Here is an 18338-nt window from a genome sequence, read left to right on the forward strand (position 1 = left end):
TAGTTTTGACGAAGTAAATAGAATTTCCATAGCGATGATGCGTATGCGTGTAGGAATGTTGCCTGATCTTTTTTACACAATCAAAATTTAAAAATCTTTTAAGAAAGAAGACTTTAAGATATGGAAAGACCATACTCCAGAGAAGGAACAAGCCTTCCTGCTATCGTGAATAACAATGCGGACGAAAGATTTGGTCGAATGGAGAACTTAGAAGATCGGTTGGCGCTTCAAGAGAAAACAACAAGATCGCTCGTTGAAAGGGCGCTTACAGTAAAAGAAGATATTATTGAAAGCCTGAGCATTGCTCAGATAAGCTGGCAAGGCGAGAAGAAAGCGAGAACCTTGCTACAAGAACATATACGGACAATAACTACAGTCGTGAAAAGGTTAAGCAAAGAAATCGAGGCCTTGGAGAACGAAATACGGTCAAGACAAAATCAAGTCGAAGGACAAAGTACAGCTGTGAAAAACCTAGAACTTCATCATGTTGCCGGAGTTACGGATTTGAGAGGCCGTGTAGCCAGGTGCGACTCGGCTATTCAGAGGCTTGTATCAGATATGAGAAGTAACAATGAGGTAATAAGCGATTTTAGACAAAAACAGGAGCTTGCAACGAGAGAGGTACGCGACCAAATAAGCTCCCAAGAGAAGAGTATTTCTAATTTGACGTTGAAAATGGAGAAATTTGTGATGGATCAGTCAAACAGCCTTCAGAAATTAAAAGGAGATGCGGATCAACGCGTTGTACAGCTCGATTCTAAGACAAAAACTGTGGTTGAAGACATTCGAGGCAATATTTCGTCAAACCGTTTATGGGCAGAATCGGAGTATTTTAAATTGAGCCAGGATTTTCAAACCCGGCTAGAGAGGTTTGAAGGGCTAATGGTGGAACGGCAGGACAAATTGGAAAGAAGAGTGGATCATTATCTGGCCAAAGTCGATAGAATTCTGGAAGAAGAAAAAAGCAAATATTATAACATATGGGAGGTTAGACTGAAAGAGGTCAAATCAGAACAGGACAAGATTTTGCATCAATCAATGGCGCAAATTAGGGATGAATACAGACAAGGATTTAACACCGTTCATGAAAGTATTTCCAGTCTCCAGAAAGTGTTCCATGCAAAATTGAAATTGTTGGAAGATGACTTGCGGAAAGCGATAAATAATGTTCTGAGAATGGTAGTACTTGTCTGACAAGTAGTCTTATGGCTGTAATGAATCAGGCAATTCCAACAGTGCCTCTCCCCCTTCCCACCGGGCTGATCATCTGACATTAACATTTTTGGAAAGTGCCACGGCTGGGACAAACGAGCTGGCCAAATGCCCCACAGTGCTGGTAAAAAGATAGCATTTGTTTTGTGGATCTAACATCTTATTTAGATCAGGAATTTATTGTCTTTGCTGGTGAAATTGTAATTCAAAGGGAGCAACAGTAGTTGTCAGGTGAAAATCCCAACGCTGTCGAATGCCCGGGGTAGACTAATGCCCAAACCCTGGGACAGGCAATGTTGAAAATACCCAGGGGTGGGGGGAGGGGGCACTGGTGGAATTGACATGATGCATGATGTCGCTCCCAGACCTCACTTGGGTATGAGATTAGGGTCCAAAGGTTGAATGATACTTTTCCTTCTGTCCACCTACATGTAACATGGAAACTTCCTTAGTAATGAAACCTTGTTGTATTAGATAGTTTTACCCATCAGATTCATGCAGCTGGACTGCACATTGACTCACTGGTCTAAAAATGTTGGCTTGAGTCAATGTCCAATCCTGCCTGATCTAACTTAGCCAGTCAGTATTTCATCACCTTGTAGCTTTGTTGGTTGATAGGCTGGAGCAAATGGAGTGATAAGAAGTGGTGTGGGAAGGAGTAAAAGCACAAAATGTGTAAGGATGCTTATGGCAGTTTTGAGCCTTTGTAAGACACTTCCTATGGCTTTGGTCACCACTTAACCTTAACGTAACTGGTGGTTTTGTTGGGGTTTGGTGGCCACTCCTCAATGGCCAAACAAAGTTACCGTGATCTATCTCACCACACTCTTTCTTTTCCAACTAGTTTCTGTGTTTATATACAGTTTGAAGGCTGGGTGTATGTTTTCTGCTGCGTGTTACCACTACACAAACTTTGAGAGAGGAACAGTCACTGCAAACAGTTTAGCTGTAACCAGTCATATGAACAAGCCCTAAAGATGGCTTATCACGCAGACTCAATTCAGTGGTTTTTAAATTCCGAGGCAGCAATGGCACTGAACTGCAGGAGCTATAATCTTGAACTCAAGCTGCTGGCTGCTTTGTCTTAATTTTTACTTAAATTCTTACTGTTATGGTCTTCTGCTCTGTGGTGGAATTCATGTATTTATATATTCCATTTCCATTGCTTCACCTCGATGAGTAAAAAATATTATTACAGTTGTACAAAATAACCAGCACCCAGTTGGCTTAATGCTCAAATATTAGTAGAGCATTGTATTGGTATCACAGAGGTCATGGTTCAAATCTCCTTCAAGCCTGAATTTTTTTCAGGCTTTCTCTTCGCAACTTCTTAAGTTGTGTATATAACTGCGATGGTCATACACTTATTCATACAACAGGTTCTACTGAAAATGTTCATGTACCGTTCCTGTTATTGTAATGTATTATTTTGTAAACCTTTGTTCTAATAAAGGTTGACAGAAAGAAGCCATGTTTGTTTTGACGTATTACCCAACAAATACTGATGTATCCTATGGAACCTCCAACCTCTGTGGAAATTCGTATTAAGCTTTGCTTTGAATTTTGTAGCAACTCATGGACACTTGCCAGAAATTGCTTGCATTTTAACTTGTCTCATGGGCTGCATGTCCATACATGGTGAGTTTGATGAACATTGTCCTTTGACTTGAGGCTAGCCTATGTAGCAATAGTTTCCTTTTCAACAATGGGCAGGCATGTGGGCTAACCCAGGGCTGGATTTTGACGTTCTCAAAGAGTTTGCACCTGTCTTGACCAGCAGTTGATTCCAATTTCAGGTTACTTTTTTTTCCTAACCTCTGGCTCCTCAACATAAGTTATACTGTTATGTACAGCCACTTCATGTGGAAGGCCTTTAATCCTTACCGACAACTCTGTCAGTGATAAAGCTTATAAAACACAGAAATCTGAAAACTGAGTTGTTTATTCTTTGCCATTCATTACTGTGTTTATTGATTCCTTAAATTTCAGTTATATTTTATTCAGTTTCCCTCTTGTGCATGTGCCAATTCTAGACCAACCAGGGTTCCACTCAGGAGTATTATTTTTAAAATTGTTAACTTTAATAATTATAAATCTTTTTGTCATAGCTTCAAGGGAACAAGCCAAAAATCAAAATTAACCTGAATTCCTAATTAAATTAAAGATATATTGCCCTAAAGTAGCCTCCCTTGTAGATGCTCTTTCGGCTCATCATGCAATCTTTCAATCTTTGGGGAGGAAAGATTGCGTGGCGAGCCAAGAGAGTGCCTGTGAGGGAGGCTTTATTAAAGGTCACATTCTCTCAAAGTGAATTTAAGAAAAGGTATGGAAATAATGAGGACATTTTAAATGCTGAGATGGGTACCATAATGATTTGATTTACTGGCAGTTTCTTCCCCCATAGCATGGTAACACAAGGACAACCAGTGTCAATTGGGTTTCTTTATTATAACTGAATTGAATTAGATATATATTCTACTGTCTGCTCGGGATCCAGTAACATGATGATTGTTGATGATATCGAGGTAGAAAAGACCAGCACATGCTATTCTGACTTTGTGAATTTGCATTGTTACAACTCTCAGTTACAGTATGACTGTCTTATTTTCTATTTAGGTGTTCATTTACCACCCTATGTTGGTGTCAAAAAACGAAATAAGTGCCATATCTCTAAAAACAACCACCCTCCTTTGAACTACCAAAAAATAAATTAATGCCCCAGGTAGTAAATCAAATCAATACGGTACTTAAGGGTTAGTATTTCCTTCCTGAGACAAAATTGCTTTACAATTACCACTAGCACAAAAATCAACACATTACCAACAGTCCCATAGGAAATGTTAATAAATGGATTTCAAACAATTTATTATGTGATGACAGTGCAGCTTAGGTTTTAAAATGTGTTAGAAATAACTGCTGGGATCCTACCCGTACTAAAGTTTTGGTAGCTAACACACTGAGATAAAACCGTAACATGGCTAAAATCACCTTTTACAACAAACACTATGAGGTTCAGCTACCTTCTACTACCAACATGGAGAACATTTTTAATTTTTTTTTTCAAAAACCTAGATTCAACCACCTCCTTTCTCTGCTCTCTCAAGCCAGAAAAAAATTCATGAAACATTTTTTATGGCATATGCCCACAATTTGTATGTTTAAATTTATTTAGTATTATACAAATATTTGGGGAAATGCCTCAGTCCCTCAATTACAAAAAATCAGAAAACCTACCCTGATAATGGTGCACAAGAAAGTGAGCTGGACTGGATTGAGAGAGGTAGAAATTGATTTCACGAAAATAAAAATCTACATGGGAACAATAATTATTGTTATTAGTATATACCACAGAAGTGAATAGTGTCTTTCGCATGCGCTGATTGGCTAGCTTAGAGTTGATTAGCCAAATACTATTCACCCCCGCGCAGCTGAAGAGAAACAAGATGGCTTCCCGTTTTGCCACGGTCACTTAAGAGGAAATTATTTCGATAAACGAGACAGCTGTTACAAAAAAGACAAAAATGGCAACAAAGTTTAGTTTGACGGCATTAAATGGTAAGTTATTTTAATCTTTCCAACCTCAAATTCTAAGGCAAAAAATGAAAATAATGCATTCATTTGTTTACGAAAACTGCCGAGCAATATAATTACAATGTAAACAATGAAACATTTAATGTTTTGCAGCATGGTTTCAACTGAACAGCAGGACAAATTTCACACAACAATTGAAGAAATGACACCTTAGCAACCAAATAACTGCCCTTAAAAGTTTTATTTGTTCGCAAGAAAGCGAGACGGAACTTTCTACAAAAAGAAATTGCTTACGCTGGGCTTACCGCACGGCACGCGAGATTGTAAAATCTCCCAACATTTGTTGGTATACTGTCAAAAATAAAGGAATTTTTTTTGGTCTGCTAGTTATTCAGCTTGTGTGGTATATACTAAAACAATTATTCACCTCAGTGTTGGTGAATGTGATGGATATTATCTTGCCGCTTCGCGGCTCGGTAAATATCCATCACTATTCACCTCCACTTTGGTGAATAATTGTTAATTATTTATTACTTTTCTTTCATTCAACTAGGTGAGCACTGCCTGATAGAAATCATTGCAAAGCTTGCTTGATTTCTTTAACAAGCATGGAGCTAATTGCCATCTTTTCACAGTTCACTGTAATAGAGCTGTCCTTTCCATTTGTAGGCACTTTAACAGTCACAAGGACATGTGTTCCTCCAGAGATGGTACGCCCAGCAAATCTGTATGTGGACACCCCCTCAGGGAGAGGTGTGGCACCTATATAAGTGACAGCTGCTGCTTCCTTTACTTTGGCACACACTTGTTCTTCAGAAGATAGGTTAGAAGAAATGTCCAGCTTTCCTGAACTCTCATTCAAACCTCGCAGTTTACCTGCAATAGGATGCAGTTATAACCATGAATAAATTTAGAAAATGGCTATATATAAAGATCATTAAAATGTTATTTTTTGTCCACAGACTACACAGCTATTTAAGGATGATGCCTCCTAATGCAGAGGTTTTTTAGTGCAGTTTATGACTATGTGGGAAAATCAGGTCTTAGCAAGGGTTTTTGGAATCCAAAAAGAATATTTAGGGTAGCCACAAATTTCTGGATAGTTATAAAGCACAAAATTTAAGCTTGATTATAACTGAAAAATGTGTGGTTACCCCCAGTTTTCCTTTTGAAATTCTAATACCCCTTGCTAAGACCTTTGCATAGATCATAAACCGTACAAAACTAATTTTTAATCTGATTCTCATGGACCATCTTAAGATGTGCAGAACATATGCACAGTAGGAAACAGAAGCAAGTAGTTTGTCCTTAATTTCAATGGCATAAAAGTTGTAACAAGTGTTATCTTATGAAAAACCTTTAAAGTCTCTTTGGCTACATAACTGAAACACATAGGAATATCAAAATAGCAAAAGGCAAATAGTTTTGATCACTGGTTGACAACTTATTTGTATTTGGTCTGTTAAAATAGAGAAACTAATGGTACTTTTTTGGAATTCTAAAATTAGAATTTTTACAGGTAATATAATGATGTCCCCCCCAGGGGGGGGGGGGGGAATGCTCTAGAACGTTTTATACAGGGAGGCTCTGCCCTCAGGACCAACTTTTATTTATTTATTTTTGACAGAAAAGGTATCCTTTCCAGATGCCTTCCATAGAGGTACCCCTTTTACATATACCCACAGTAGGTTGGTCTGTTTGAGATATTTTGAAAGGCCCTTTTAAGTTTCCCTTACCCTTACCCTCCAACCTGAAAAAGGTACCCCTTTTGTGCATAGCCTCCTTGTATAGTCCATTATGGAGAGTTCCCCCCCCCCAACACCCAAGATGTTGCCCACATCTTGCACACATTGTGATTAAAGGGGCATGCTGGGATATTAGAGAAATTTTTTGCCACCGTGCTACATTACTGGTATAAGTATCATTGTTATATACCTAGACTTTCACTCAACAAAGCGACCCGACTGGGATACAATTCCGCAGTTGTTGCCCTCTCAGTTGTTTGTTTATTTGTTTTGCTGTGATTGTTGAAGGGAAAGTCTAAATATACAGTAAAGCCCTTAATGTATGGTCCCTCTGGAAACTAGTTAATTTTGTTTTCCCTCGAGTCCTGATGTATCAGGACTCTTGGGAAACAAAACTAACTGTTTCCCTTGGGACCACACATTAAGTGTACATTGTTTTAGCGGCAGGTTAAAAGCCCAAGTCAAACATGACTTTAAAGTATTTTTACTTTCAAGCTAGCTTTCCTTGTTTATGTATCAGACCAGAAGGTTTGTGAATTTATTATTAACTAAAAAATATACTAGGCAAACCTTGCTTGGCCAGGAAATCAGCTTCAGTCATGGGACAACCTTGTAACAACTCGCCAACTGGAGCTTTGATGCTCACTGGAAACTTGCTGTTTTGTGTACTAAAATAGTAAGGGCAAAGATGTCACTCATGATCAGCTGATTGCATAATAATTGGATAATTCCTTGATGTCACACTTCATTGACCAGTCCAGAGGCAGATAAGAGAACACAATGGAATGAATCACACAACACCCAACACCCCTCCCCCCTATATCTTTTCTTCTTGTATTAGGATCTGTTTAACAGTGATACATCTTTTCTCTGACAATTATTAATATTAATTTTGTCAGTAATGTTTTACACAGCCTGACTTTGTGGGACCCTCAACAGCTCAGATAGGTCTAACTGAGAAGCTTAGTCTCACAAGTCCAGCCTACAAGACTTTTTCATATTTTTTAGGTTGCTTTTAGGGCATGGATAAGCTCTTCTTACCACAAATTGAAGCTAGCAGGCTGAGTGGTGTCATTAAAATCAATTCCCACAGTGACTGCGATTGTTGCTCCAGGTGCCAATGATGCTACAGAGTAAATAGAAACAATCACTGCATTGGTCATATTCATATACATTCATTTTACTCCAAGAGCATCTCCCATATTTTGTCAAGACTGTAATGTTTGGTCTCACTAAGACAGATAATTATATTTCTTCTCATTTGAAAAACAGAAATGCAGACAAGTTTCCCATCAGTTAGTGTTTTTGTTCATATGGAAGAGTATGTAGTTTTAATTTCTCCCAATAAAGTTAAGTTATATTTCACTTCCTTGGGGAATGGACTACTGCCAAAAATGATAGAAGTTTTTAATGGGCAACAAAACCGCTCAAAAAGAACCAACCAATAAAATTTTGTTCTTTTACATCTACTCAATTGCTAGTGATCTCAAAAGAAGGCAGACAACTGCTCAAGTAAGCATGCTTCCTGTTTACTTGTTATCAGCATGTGGATTGATGCATTTTAACTCTTGCATACTACCAGACCACACAAGAGTAGTACGGCAGCCATTTCAAATTTAAACATGATTACCATTTTCTATAAAAATTATGTGATTGGCAAAGTAGGAAACGTGATTTCCACAGGCAAAGCTGTTCATGGACAAAAGGTGATCCTGTTAAGCCAGGTACAGACACACTGCCCATGAAAAACTTTATTATATGAATCCCTGAATGAATGTGCTTGTGGGTTAAAATTAAATTCTCGCAGTTCAATAATTATAGTAATCAAGTTGCCTGCAGGTTGTTTCACCACACTAATGTTGGTTTTGGTTGTAAGATGGTCAAGTTATTGTTCCTCAGTGAATATTGCCAGACATAACTAATCAATGATCAATGACATCAATGAGCAATTGATGGGTTATCAATGAGTAATCATCTGATTAGTCACTGATTATTGCTCATGATCAATGAGTGATCAAAAATTCATCAAAGACAAAAAAATTTTGTGGCCTATTGATTACTCATCAATGCCATCAATGAGCCATCAATCCCCCTGATTAGTCATTGATGTTAATGATGACTCATTGATTACCTATTGATTACTCATTGGGAAATCATTTCCTATTATTCAGCAGAACCATTACAAAAAAAAAAAAAAATAAATAAAAATAAGACAATAATAATAATATCGTTCCGCTGAGTGAAAATGGCATGTTGTGATTATCCAAGTACATTGTAAATGTTTTAGCTGTCAAACAAAACAGGTAAACAATAACTATATGGTGTTTCAAGAAGTTTCTAAAATGGTGGGAGATTTCCTAGGAAGACCGTTTGTCAACAAAAAAGAAGGCTATGTCACTAGTAGGCAGTAACAAAGACACTTTCCTTGCCCTCGTGTTTTTGGTGCAGACAGATCTTTGTGAGCTAGTGGTGTGATTATGCGGTGTACATGCTTCAGCAGTGTTATGCTAAAATTGATGGGCTCAGTGCATAACAGACTTATGGTGCATTTCCGATTGCTTTTTGTTGTTTTAGCTCAGATTCATTGATGTTGTGCATGTGGCCTTGAATTCCTTCAAGAAAATGTTTTTCCAATATTTTATCCACTGCTTTACACTTCATTTGCAATAAAAACCTTCACAAAACGAAGTACAAAGCAGTGGATCAAATATTACAGCTATATTTCCTGAAGGAATTCAAGGCCACATGCAAAAACTCCAGTGAATCTGAGCTAACACAATGAAACGTGATCTGAACACACTATCCGTTGGTTATGCACCAAGCCCTACAATTGTGTATATAAGGTTCAATAATACTTGTTTGTTGGATTCTATTATAATACTACGTAAAATAATAAACCAATTGAAGCCATGCAATGATAACAGTGAGTAATCAATGCAATCGATGACTAATCGATGGCTATAAATTTTGTGACCTATTGATTAGTCAATGATAACTTATGATACATCATTGGCAATAACCAATCACTAATCAGCTGATTGCCCATCAATGATTACTCATAGATTAGTTACATGTATGTCTGGATATTGTAACAAGCAAAACATCAGCTACAGTCTTACACTACACTCACCAACTTCTTGAAATTCATGCATACTCATCCCTGCTGTTAATTTCTGCAAACAGATTATTAAAGGTTGTCATGAATTTACATTTAATGAGGTGTAGTTACAATGTGTTGCGTCATTGTCAATACTTCCGGTTTCTGTAACATTAAGCTTTTTATGGAGCAAAGCACGCAACAGAGAGTGTTGGTCAGAGAATGTGTCGGCCTTATGCACCTACTGGTGTGCGGAGATTTGATGATGATGATGAGTGTCAATGTAATATAAAAGATGAAGGCTCATATTAAATAAGCTAGATTCCTCTTGAGACCTGGCAAATTCAACACTAACTTGTGTCTTGAAAAGAAAAGTACCTGCTGCAAAACTCATCATTGCTTACAAGTCTTGAAAAAAAAAATTCAACAACAACAACAACAACAAAACATTGTTCTTGCTGTGAGCAACTACAAGCATATGTAAATCCAGCTAAAATAAAATTTGATCACTTGTACATACACCTACAAAAAAATTCTTCAAAAAATTCATCATGAAAATCACATCAAATGAATTTCAACCAAGAGCAGCATCTAAGTACACTTTTAAGTACTTGCTCTTCCTTAAATAATGTAATGCAAGACTGCAGTGTATAGCACCCAGGTACTAAACATTGCTACATCATACCTTTTCACCAACACATATGTTAGAAATGGGAGCTTCTGAGTTGTTGACTAGCGTGACTTCTACAGCCACCATGGTAGTGGAATAAATACAAGGACCTCTGGTAAACTTGTAGCTGCCACTAAGCCCTTTGCTTTGCATGCGATGGAGCAGCTCGTGTGATTTTGCTGAAGAAAAGCTTGGACTATGCTGCCAAATAAAAAAACAGCAACAAACATAAATACTGGTACTGCTACATGGAGTACTGTGCTAAGAGACATTTGGTTTGACTTCCTGATCAATAGAGAGGTTTTGAATATAATTTTTTGTTTAATTCCTTGTTGAAATTTTGTGTTACTTTTGAATAGTATTGCTTAGATTTGGACAGAAAATAATTGACACTGCATCTGATTGAGGAAAACCTGTGGTAATCAGGGTAAGGATGGGGGGTGGGAAAGAGGTGTCTAAACTTTCCGCTGTCCAAATCTTTCACTCGTAGTTCCTTGAAGGCTATACACTATAATATTATTATATAGTATTGTGTAAGTTATTTTATTATATCTCTCAGTTAGTACACAGGGTGTGATTGGTTAATTTTGCGGGCCCTATTTCACTGTACAGCCCACTAAATTTGGAAGTGTCCTTTTCCGTGCACCTGATTAACCTCAGAGATATAATGAATACCTTACTAACCTCGTTTTCTCGGTCTGTATTGTAAGTTACGGATCCTCGTTTTTTGCTGTTGATTTATGTCCCACTTGGGCAGTAAATCAATGGAAAAAACTTGGTCCGTAACTTACAGTATGGACCTCAAATTGATTAGTAAGAGGTATATATTCTAGACAAGTCAAGAGATGCATAATTTATCTTGATAGGTGGAAAGCTTGAGGCTGAGTGGTACCAGCAGCTGGCTGGAGTTGTTTTACTGACAGCAGACTGAAGTCAACTCCTCAGCGATAATATCTACAACCATAAATAGCAAACTGGTCTGCCTCTTGTTCAATTGATGTGTTATGTATGTTGTTAAGTTTTTTAGTCAATCCAGCTGAGTTGTTTAATTGCTACACTTAGAGAACTTTTATATCAATTTGGTAATATTATTTTTATTGAACAATGTCAATATTTATTGAACAGCCTTTTTAGAGTGATTAATAAAGTATCATCATCATCACCACCACCACCACCACCACCATCATCATCATCATCATCATCATCTGCAACGTTTGCATTCTTAGCCCCACTTTGTGCTACTAATAGTCATTTGCCATGGGAAAATAAAATTAATTAGCAACATTATTTGACTGCTTTACAGGTGAAGTGTGGTTTAACTTACTGGTGTAATAACAGTAGCAGGTAGATCACTTGCAAGAGATAAGGATTCTATTTCAGAGGCCAAACTTGGTGACAGGATATTATTAGAACCAGAACCAATGCTGGGAGTCGCTGGTTCATTTACTGAAACAAATTAAAGCAAATACACAAATTCAACAAATGCCTAAACACTTCTCTATGTCTTTAAGTAAACTACTTCTGAGTTTGTTGATAGAATGTAAATAAGGATGTCTAGTAAAAAGCCTACATACTTGCTGTGATTCATTCTGCTTAGCTTGGTTTCTATATTAATTAAAGTATGTTTCATGATTACTGTAAGGATTTGTCCCATTCAACTATTGCAGCAAGGGCTGAATCTCAGCTTGCATGCGTGTGGGGGTTGCAGTATGAAGCATCCCGCCAGATACTTGGAGGTAACCATGGCAACTCAGTCCGAGCCCCCCCACCATGCACCAGTCACACTGAGAGGCTCAATGGAAAACCTTTCATACTTACCCCACAGGGAGGGAGGGTGGGGTGCAAAAACTAAAAAGGAGTAGCTAGCGAAATGGAAGCAAGCTAGCAATGGCAGACAAAGCAGATGTCCCTGGAATTTCCTGAGGGCGCCCCACATACAACTTTGCAGGTGGACCGCTGACCAGTCCCTGTCTCGAATTAAACTTAGCCTAGATGATATTTAGCCACAATTATTGGGACTTACATGTTAAGGGTTAAGTCTTTATGCAACTGAAGAGAGAGGTGAATGGTTATTTTACCTGTAAAATATAGTTAACTAATGGGAGCTTAACACAACCTTGTCCTTAGTGCATATCAGCGACTTCATCGCCACTAAAAGATCTATTACACTCATCTCGCACAAACAGGGACCTTGCGTGACATTACTTATTATATAGCTGCCTTGTTCTGCATAGCAGAACATAAACTGACCTTTGTGTCTTTGAACAGTACTTCATTACAACTGGACATTGTTAGTAATGTAATCGATACCAAGGTATGCTTATATCCATTAGGTCCGGATTACGTGCCTCATTGTTTGCCTTGCGAGTACACGTTGCAAAATAACTTTTATCAAGTTTACTTCGCCTTAGTGCTGTATTTTGTCTTTACGATTATGCCTCCTCGACCAGCCAAACGCCGTAACCGCCCGGTTAGCCTTAACCCGAAAACCATGTCTCTGCAGGAGCTAAATGCTTTACCTAGGAATTCTTTGATTCTTCTCGCGTCGGCTCGTAATCTCGTGACAACCGGCACGAAGACCCGCTTGGCCCAGCGGGTTTTCGAACACGAACAGGCAGGCACGCACGCACCTCAACGGGAAACTCCAACCGCCTTGAACGAAAATCCTTTGGATGTTGGGCGACCACAGCCTCCAGATCGCCAACAGATGCCTTCGGTCTCCACATTTTCGCCGGATCAACTTCTCCAACTCCGTGAGATCATCGCTGAAGTGGTTGCCCCTCAGCGCTCTGACCAAATTGCTGGCTTGCCACAGGATATTCCTCTACTTTCTCCTGCCAGCGTCCTCAACAGCGGCCCCGCCACCGGCCTCAACGCGCCGAACGCCCTCCCAAACACCTCAAATGCCACGTCGGGAGAATTCCAAGATGGCGGCTTATCGCAACCTCAGCTAGTGCCCAGTCTCCTCCCAACGGCTCTTCCAGGTTCCCTGGGCGTCCCAGTCCACCAACCTCCACACGAGAGCACATTGCCGCCGCTGCCGGAAAAGATCCGCACCAAGATTACCAAACATCACGCTGTTCCGCCGCCTCGCCCCAACAGCAGATGTGGAACCAACTCCTGTTCCCAAGTCAGCACTGACCCTCTGGCACATCGCCTAGCCTTCCTACAGTCCCAGGCGATCGCCAATTCCACCCGCCGTTCATACCAAGCAGGAATTCGTAGATACTCTGCCTTCTGTACCTCCAAGGGATGGCAATGCTTTCCAGCCACGGAGAACACTCTGCGGTTCTTTGCTGCCTATCTTGCCGACCAAGTCAGCTTTAAAACCATCAAGCTCTACCTGGCAGGTATCCGTTTCGCTCACACTGAGAACAGCTTGCCAGACCCCTTCCAGGAAGCACCACTTCTTCATCTCCTCTTGCGGGGAATCAAGCGCACAGTGGGCCTCTCCTCCCGTCAGCGTCTTCCCATTACCATGTCCCTCCTTCGGCAGATTAAAGAGGAGCTAGCTAGGGCTTCTGACCTTCTCCCTTCCGACAAGCTGATGCTATGGTCGGCATTTACTCTAGCCTTCTACGGTTTTCTCCGTTCTAGTGAATTTACAGCTCCATCTGCGACCCAATTCAACCCACTGGTGCATCTCTCCAACTCTGATGTCTCTTTCAACTCTGGAGGATGTCTAACCCTGCATCTAAAGTCATCCAAGACCGACCCTTACCGTCAGGGCTGCACACTCCTCATCGCACCATCTCATCGTTCTGTCTGCGCTGTACGGGCTCTCAAAAGTACCTCTCCACGCGTTCCTTCAACAGCACTTCCCCGCTTTACGTATTCCAGTCTGGAAACTACCTCACCAGGGCTAAAGTCACCTCCATCCTTCGTACTATTTTCCAACGTCTCGGAATACCAACAGAGCTCTACTCATCCCACAGCTTCAGGATCGGTGCCGCAACTACTGCAGCAGAAGCTGGCCTGCCGCCTTGGCTTATCCAGACACTAGGACGATGGTCAAGCAATTGCTTTACTCTCTACATACGAACTCCACCTTCCGTGCTCCAGAAGGTTCCCAGCTGGCTGGCCTCCTCGTCCTCTTAGGGACAGGTTTTATATAAAACATATTTATTGGACTCTGCTTTCGCATATTGTAATTGGCAGTATTTGGGATATTATTTGGGTGCACACCTGCCACTTCCCTTGCATGTTGCAGGCTGGGTGGGGCTCTCGCCCCACCTTAACTTTCACTTACACCCGGGTGGGGACGCACCTCACTCGCTGGCTCATCCATACTTTGCAGGGTGTGCCGCTGCCACCCTTGTTACGTTACTTATCATTGCTAGGGTGTGTTGCTGCCACCCTTGTTGCCTTACTTGTTATTGCTAGGGTGTGTCGCTGCCACCCTTGTTGCGTTACTCATTATCACTAGGGTGTGTCGCTGCCACCCTTATTGCCTCCATTTGCAGGGTGTGTTGCTGCCACCCTCCATTATGCTAGGGAGCACCCAATGTCTTTAGTCCCATTTACTGCCAAAGATTGTGTTGTGTGTATTTATAACTACTATGTTTAGCGACAAGTTGTTAATGGTTATTTTACCTGTAAAATATAGTTAACTAATGGGAGCTTAACACAACCTTGTCCTTAGTGCATATCAGCGACTTCATCGCCACTAAAAGATCTATTACACTCATCTCGCACAAACAGGGACCTTGCGTGACATTACTTATTATATAGCTGCCTTGTTCTGCATAGCAGAACATAAACTGACCTTTGTGTCTTTGAACAGTACTTCATTACAACTGGACATTGTTAGTAATGTAATCGATACCAAGGTATGCTTATATCCATTAGGTCCGGATTACGTGCCTCATTGTTTGCCTTGCGAGTACACGTTGCACAATAACTTTTATCAAGTTTACTTCGCCTTAGTGCTGTATTTTGTCCCACCACTCCCTTTGCCCCTTATTTCAATAAAGCTGGACTACTGGCTTGGGTGCACACCTGCCACTTCCCTTGCATGTTGCAGGCTGGGTGGGGCTCTCGCCCCACCTTAACTTTCACTTACACCCGGGTGGGGACGCACCTCACTCGCTGGCTCATCCATACTTTGCAGGGTGTGCCGCTGCCACCCTTGTTACGTTACTTATCATTGCTAGGGTGTGTTGCTGCCACCCTTGTTGCCTTACTTGTTATTGCTAGGGTGTGTCGCTGCCACCCTTGTTGCGTTACTCATTATCACTAGGGTGTGTCGCTGCCACCCTTATTGCCTCCATTTGCAGGGTGTGTTGCTGCCACCCTCCATTATGCTAGGGAGCACCCAATGTCTTTAGTCCCATTTACTGCCAAAGATTGTGTTGTGTGTATTTATAACTACTATGTTTAGCGACAAGTTGTTAACTTAAGAAATAAGGAAGATAATCCTGAATATGTTGTCAAACTGTTTAACTTTGTCACGATCTACCTGAAAAAGACCTTTAGTCACCATTATATTTTGCTAATTCTTATGCATGTGGTGCCCAACCATTTTGGTTGCAGCTTGGAGTGCTGTGATGAGGTCTCTAGTGCTGTAGCATGGCTAACATTACCAATGAGAGGGTCTCAATAGGGTTAACTGTCAGCTGTCAAACAATCTAAAATTTAACTGGCAACTGTCAAAACGGGCAATTTTTACCACCAACCGTAAAAAAGCAGTTATTATTAGCCATCAAATGGTTTCAAGGTCTTTCAAAATATCACTATTTCAGCTGTTCATCCCGGAATTCTGGCTTTCAAAGAATTGTTTTAACTGATAAACCAGTTTCCATGTTCCCAAATATACTCACTTTATGGTCTTTTTCATTTAAATTGTGTCTAAACTGACATCACGACTAACTTCCATCAGGAAGTACTTCTGGTTTCAAATATTTACAACATTGATAACATTTTTCTAACCAAAAAACAACCCCAGAACACAACTGTTAATATTAAAATGCATAAAAGTTAATATTAAGTCAGGGAAGAAATTTCCCATCAACCATCAAAAGCCCTAAAATTTAAAACAAAATTGTTGATGGAGCTTACAGTCATCAAATATCAGCAAGGTGTTGCCTTTATTTGTTGCTGTAGTAGTTTTGCTGGGTGATTTTTCCGGTTTTGTAGTCTTTGCAGGTGACTTGGTAGATTTTTTCAGTGGAGGCTGAAAAACAAAATAGAAAACAAAGCTGATGTGGTTGATAGCTTATTCACTAATGATAGATTCTGACTGCGAAGTAATCTGAACTTTTAAAGACATTGAAGGTCAAACAATTCAGTAAAGGTTTCTGTGTCATTCAAAAATTGTTGACTCCAGTCAACAAATTGGCCAAAACACTCCCTGACACTTTCTTTGTCTGTCACTTTGTTTGTTTGTTGAAACAGTTCTGATCATGAAGCTAAAGAGACTTAAAAATTATTTTATACAGTCAACTGCCTTTATCGCAGACACCCTCGAGTCTGCAAGTTAGTGTCCTTAATAGCGAGAGTCAGTAATAGCCGGAATTTATTTCAGTAAAACTGTAATTTATTTTTGCTGGGGATTTAGCTACTATCCATATTATTGGGGTGTCCTTAATAGCGAGGTGTCCGCAAGGGGAGAGTTGACTGTATTGGGTATAGTCAAAGTTCAAACAATGTTCTTTTACTACCAAAAAGTCTGTTGCATCTGATTTTGCTCTTAATATTTTCCCCTTCATGTAGAAAAGTGAACAAACCTTTTCTTCATCTGATTCTGAGTCTGAGCTTTCCTCACTGCTTACTGTATCTGATTCATCAGATGACTTTTCCTCACTTTCACTTGCATCACTCTCCTCTTCACTATCACCCCCTGAACAAAATCAAAAGCAATTCCTTTAATCCTTAAAAGCTCCAAAATCAGCATACACATACACATTCTCTTTACTGTTGTGCATATATAAATTTCTTATGTTACTAGTTGGAAGAATTTGTTTAAAAAAATCAAGACTTTTGATCTTTGTTGATTCTTTCCTTTATTCTCATGTCTTAAAGGCTTAACAAGCACTGACATTGTAACTTGGAGAAATTAAATGTTGGTCACCACTGGACTTTTTCAAGGTCCTTTAATTCTCTTTTCTGGTCTAGGAGACACAGAGAACTTTGTGATGGATTTTTTTTTTCTTTGCTGGTGGGCAAGTCTACAACAAACCTCACTCAAAAAATACCAAACAGTTGTCAAAGGGTCAAACATAAGCATGCACCTTATAAATGAATCTGAAGTAGGTGAGTGCAGAGTTTCAGCACAAGGGACTTTTAGATCAGGCTGTCAGTTTAAGGCTGATGAGGGGGGTCATTTTCCCAGAGACCTTTGCAACAGAAAGGGGGGAAGGGGGTGGGGGGTGGGGTTGGGTCTAAATTGGCATGACAAGTGATGACCTAAAGCAAGGATGACAAGACTGGAACATTGGACTTACACTGTCCTCCATCTCATAAAGCTGTAAGTGGTTCCTACAGTTATAAATGTTGGTTCTTCTGGGAGAGTAGTGAGCTCATGTGAAGTTGCCTCAACCCTTTAACATTTTTTGTTCGATTAATCGTTTGCCGGCGAACGATAATTTTACTTGCTCGGTACAAGAGGAGAATAGCCTATGTTAGAAAACAAATAACGCCAGATACAATGTCTGATGAAAGTTTAATGGGTTTAAGTTTGTTGAAGAGGATTGAGGGACAAGCTTACAGGCAGATGGGTGTCTAGGCATCTCATCCAGAATTAGAAGATTTACTTAGGGAAAATGCACCCACTATGCACTGTACGATGCACTACTACACCCTATCAATCAGACTGTGTGAGTCATGATGGATTTCATTCTCAGAGGGCCCCAGTTAAAAGAATATATTAATAACAATTGATTTTGTTGAGATTTGTAACAGCACAGAAAAAGTGAAATGGTGGGTCATTAGTGTAAGGCTATCTACTGTACTGTTAACTGTTTGCTCCTTATCATCCTGGGCCCAGTTGCTCGAAGCATGGTTAGCGCTAACCCAGCTTAAATGCCATGACAACCTATAGGTTTTAATACCTCTTAACCGATGGTTAGCGCTAACCATGCTTCGA

General features: G+C 40.0%; 2 protein-coding genes across 2 annotated transcripts in view; one reads left to right on the top strand and one right to left on the bottom strand.

Annotated features, from left to right (window-relative positions):
- Window positions 1–2683, top strand: LOC146476839 (protein FAM81A-like). Its single transcript, XM_085113951.1, has one exon. The coding sequence runs from the start codon at window positions 121–123 to the stop codon at window positions 1192–1194; it is 1074 nt and encodes a 357-aa protein (XP_084970077.1). The 5' UTR covers window positions 1–120; the 3' UTR covers window positions 1195–2683.
- Window positions 2684–3639: 956 nt separating this feature from the next.
- The window catches only part of LOC146476840 (AP-3 complex subunit beta-2-like), a 42944-nt gene continuing 28245 nt past the window's right edge, over window positions 3640–18338 (bottom strand). Inside the window, exons 24-31 of the mRNA XM_085113945.1 lie at window positions 16981–17093; window positions 16313–16427; window positions 11580–11701; window positions 10271–10456; window positions 9619–9661; window positions 7530–7614; window positions 7059–7156; window positions 3640–5619 (exon numbers count right to left, since the gene is read on the bottom strand). Of these exons, the coding sequence (XP_084970071.1) occupies window positions 5318–5619; window positions 7059–7156; window positions 7530–7614; window positions 9619–9661; window positions 10271–10456; window positions 11580–11701; window positions 16313–16427; window positions 16981–17093 (1064 nt within the window). The 3' untranslated portion in view covers window positions 3640–5317. The remainder of the gene's footprint in view (window positions 5620–7058; window positions 7157–7529; window positions 7615–9618; window positions 9662–10270; window positions 10457–11579; window positions 11702–16312; window positions 16428–16980; window positions 17094–18338) is intronic.

This window comes from Pavona decussata, unplaced genomic scaffold, assembly GCF_977016875.1.
Source record: "Pavona decussata unplaced genomic scaffold, jaPavDecu1.1 SCAFFOLD_72, whole genome shotgun sequence".
NCBI classification, from domain to species: domain Eukaryota; kingdom Metazoa; phylum Cnidaria; class Anthozoa; order Scleractinia; family Agariciidae; genus Pavona; species Pavona decussata.

Coding starts and splice junctions, on each gene's coding strand:
- LOC146476839 (XM_085113951.1), top strand. CDS start 121: ATGGAAAGACCATACTCCAGAGAAGGAACAAGCCTTCCTGCTATCGTG.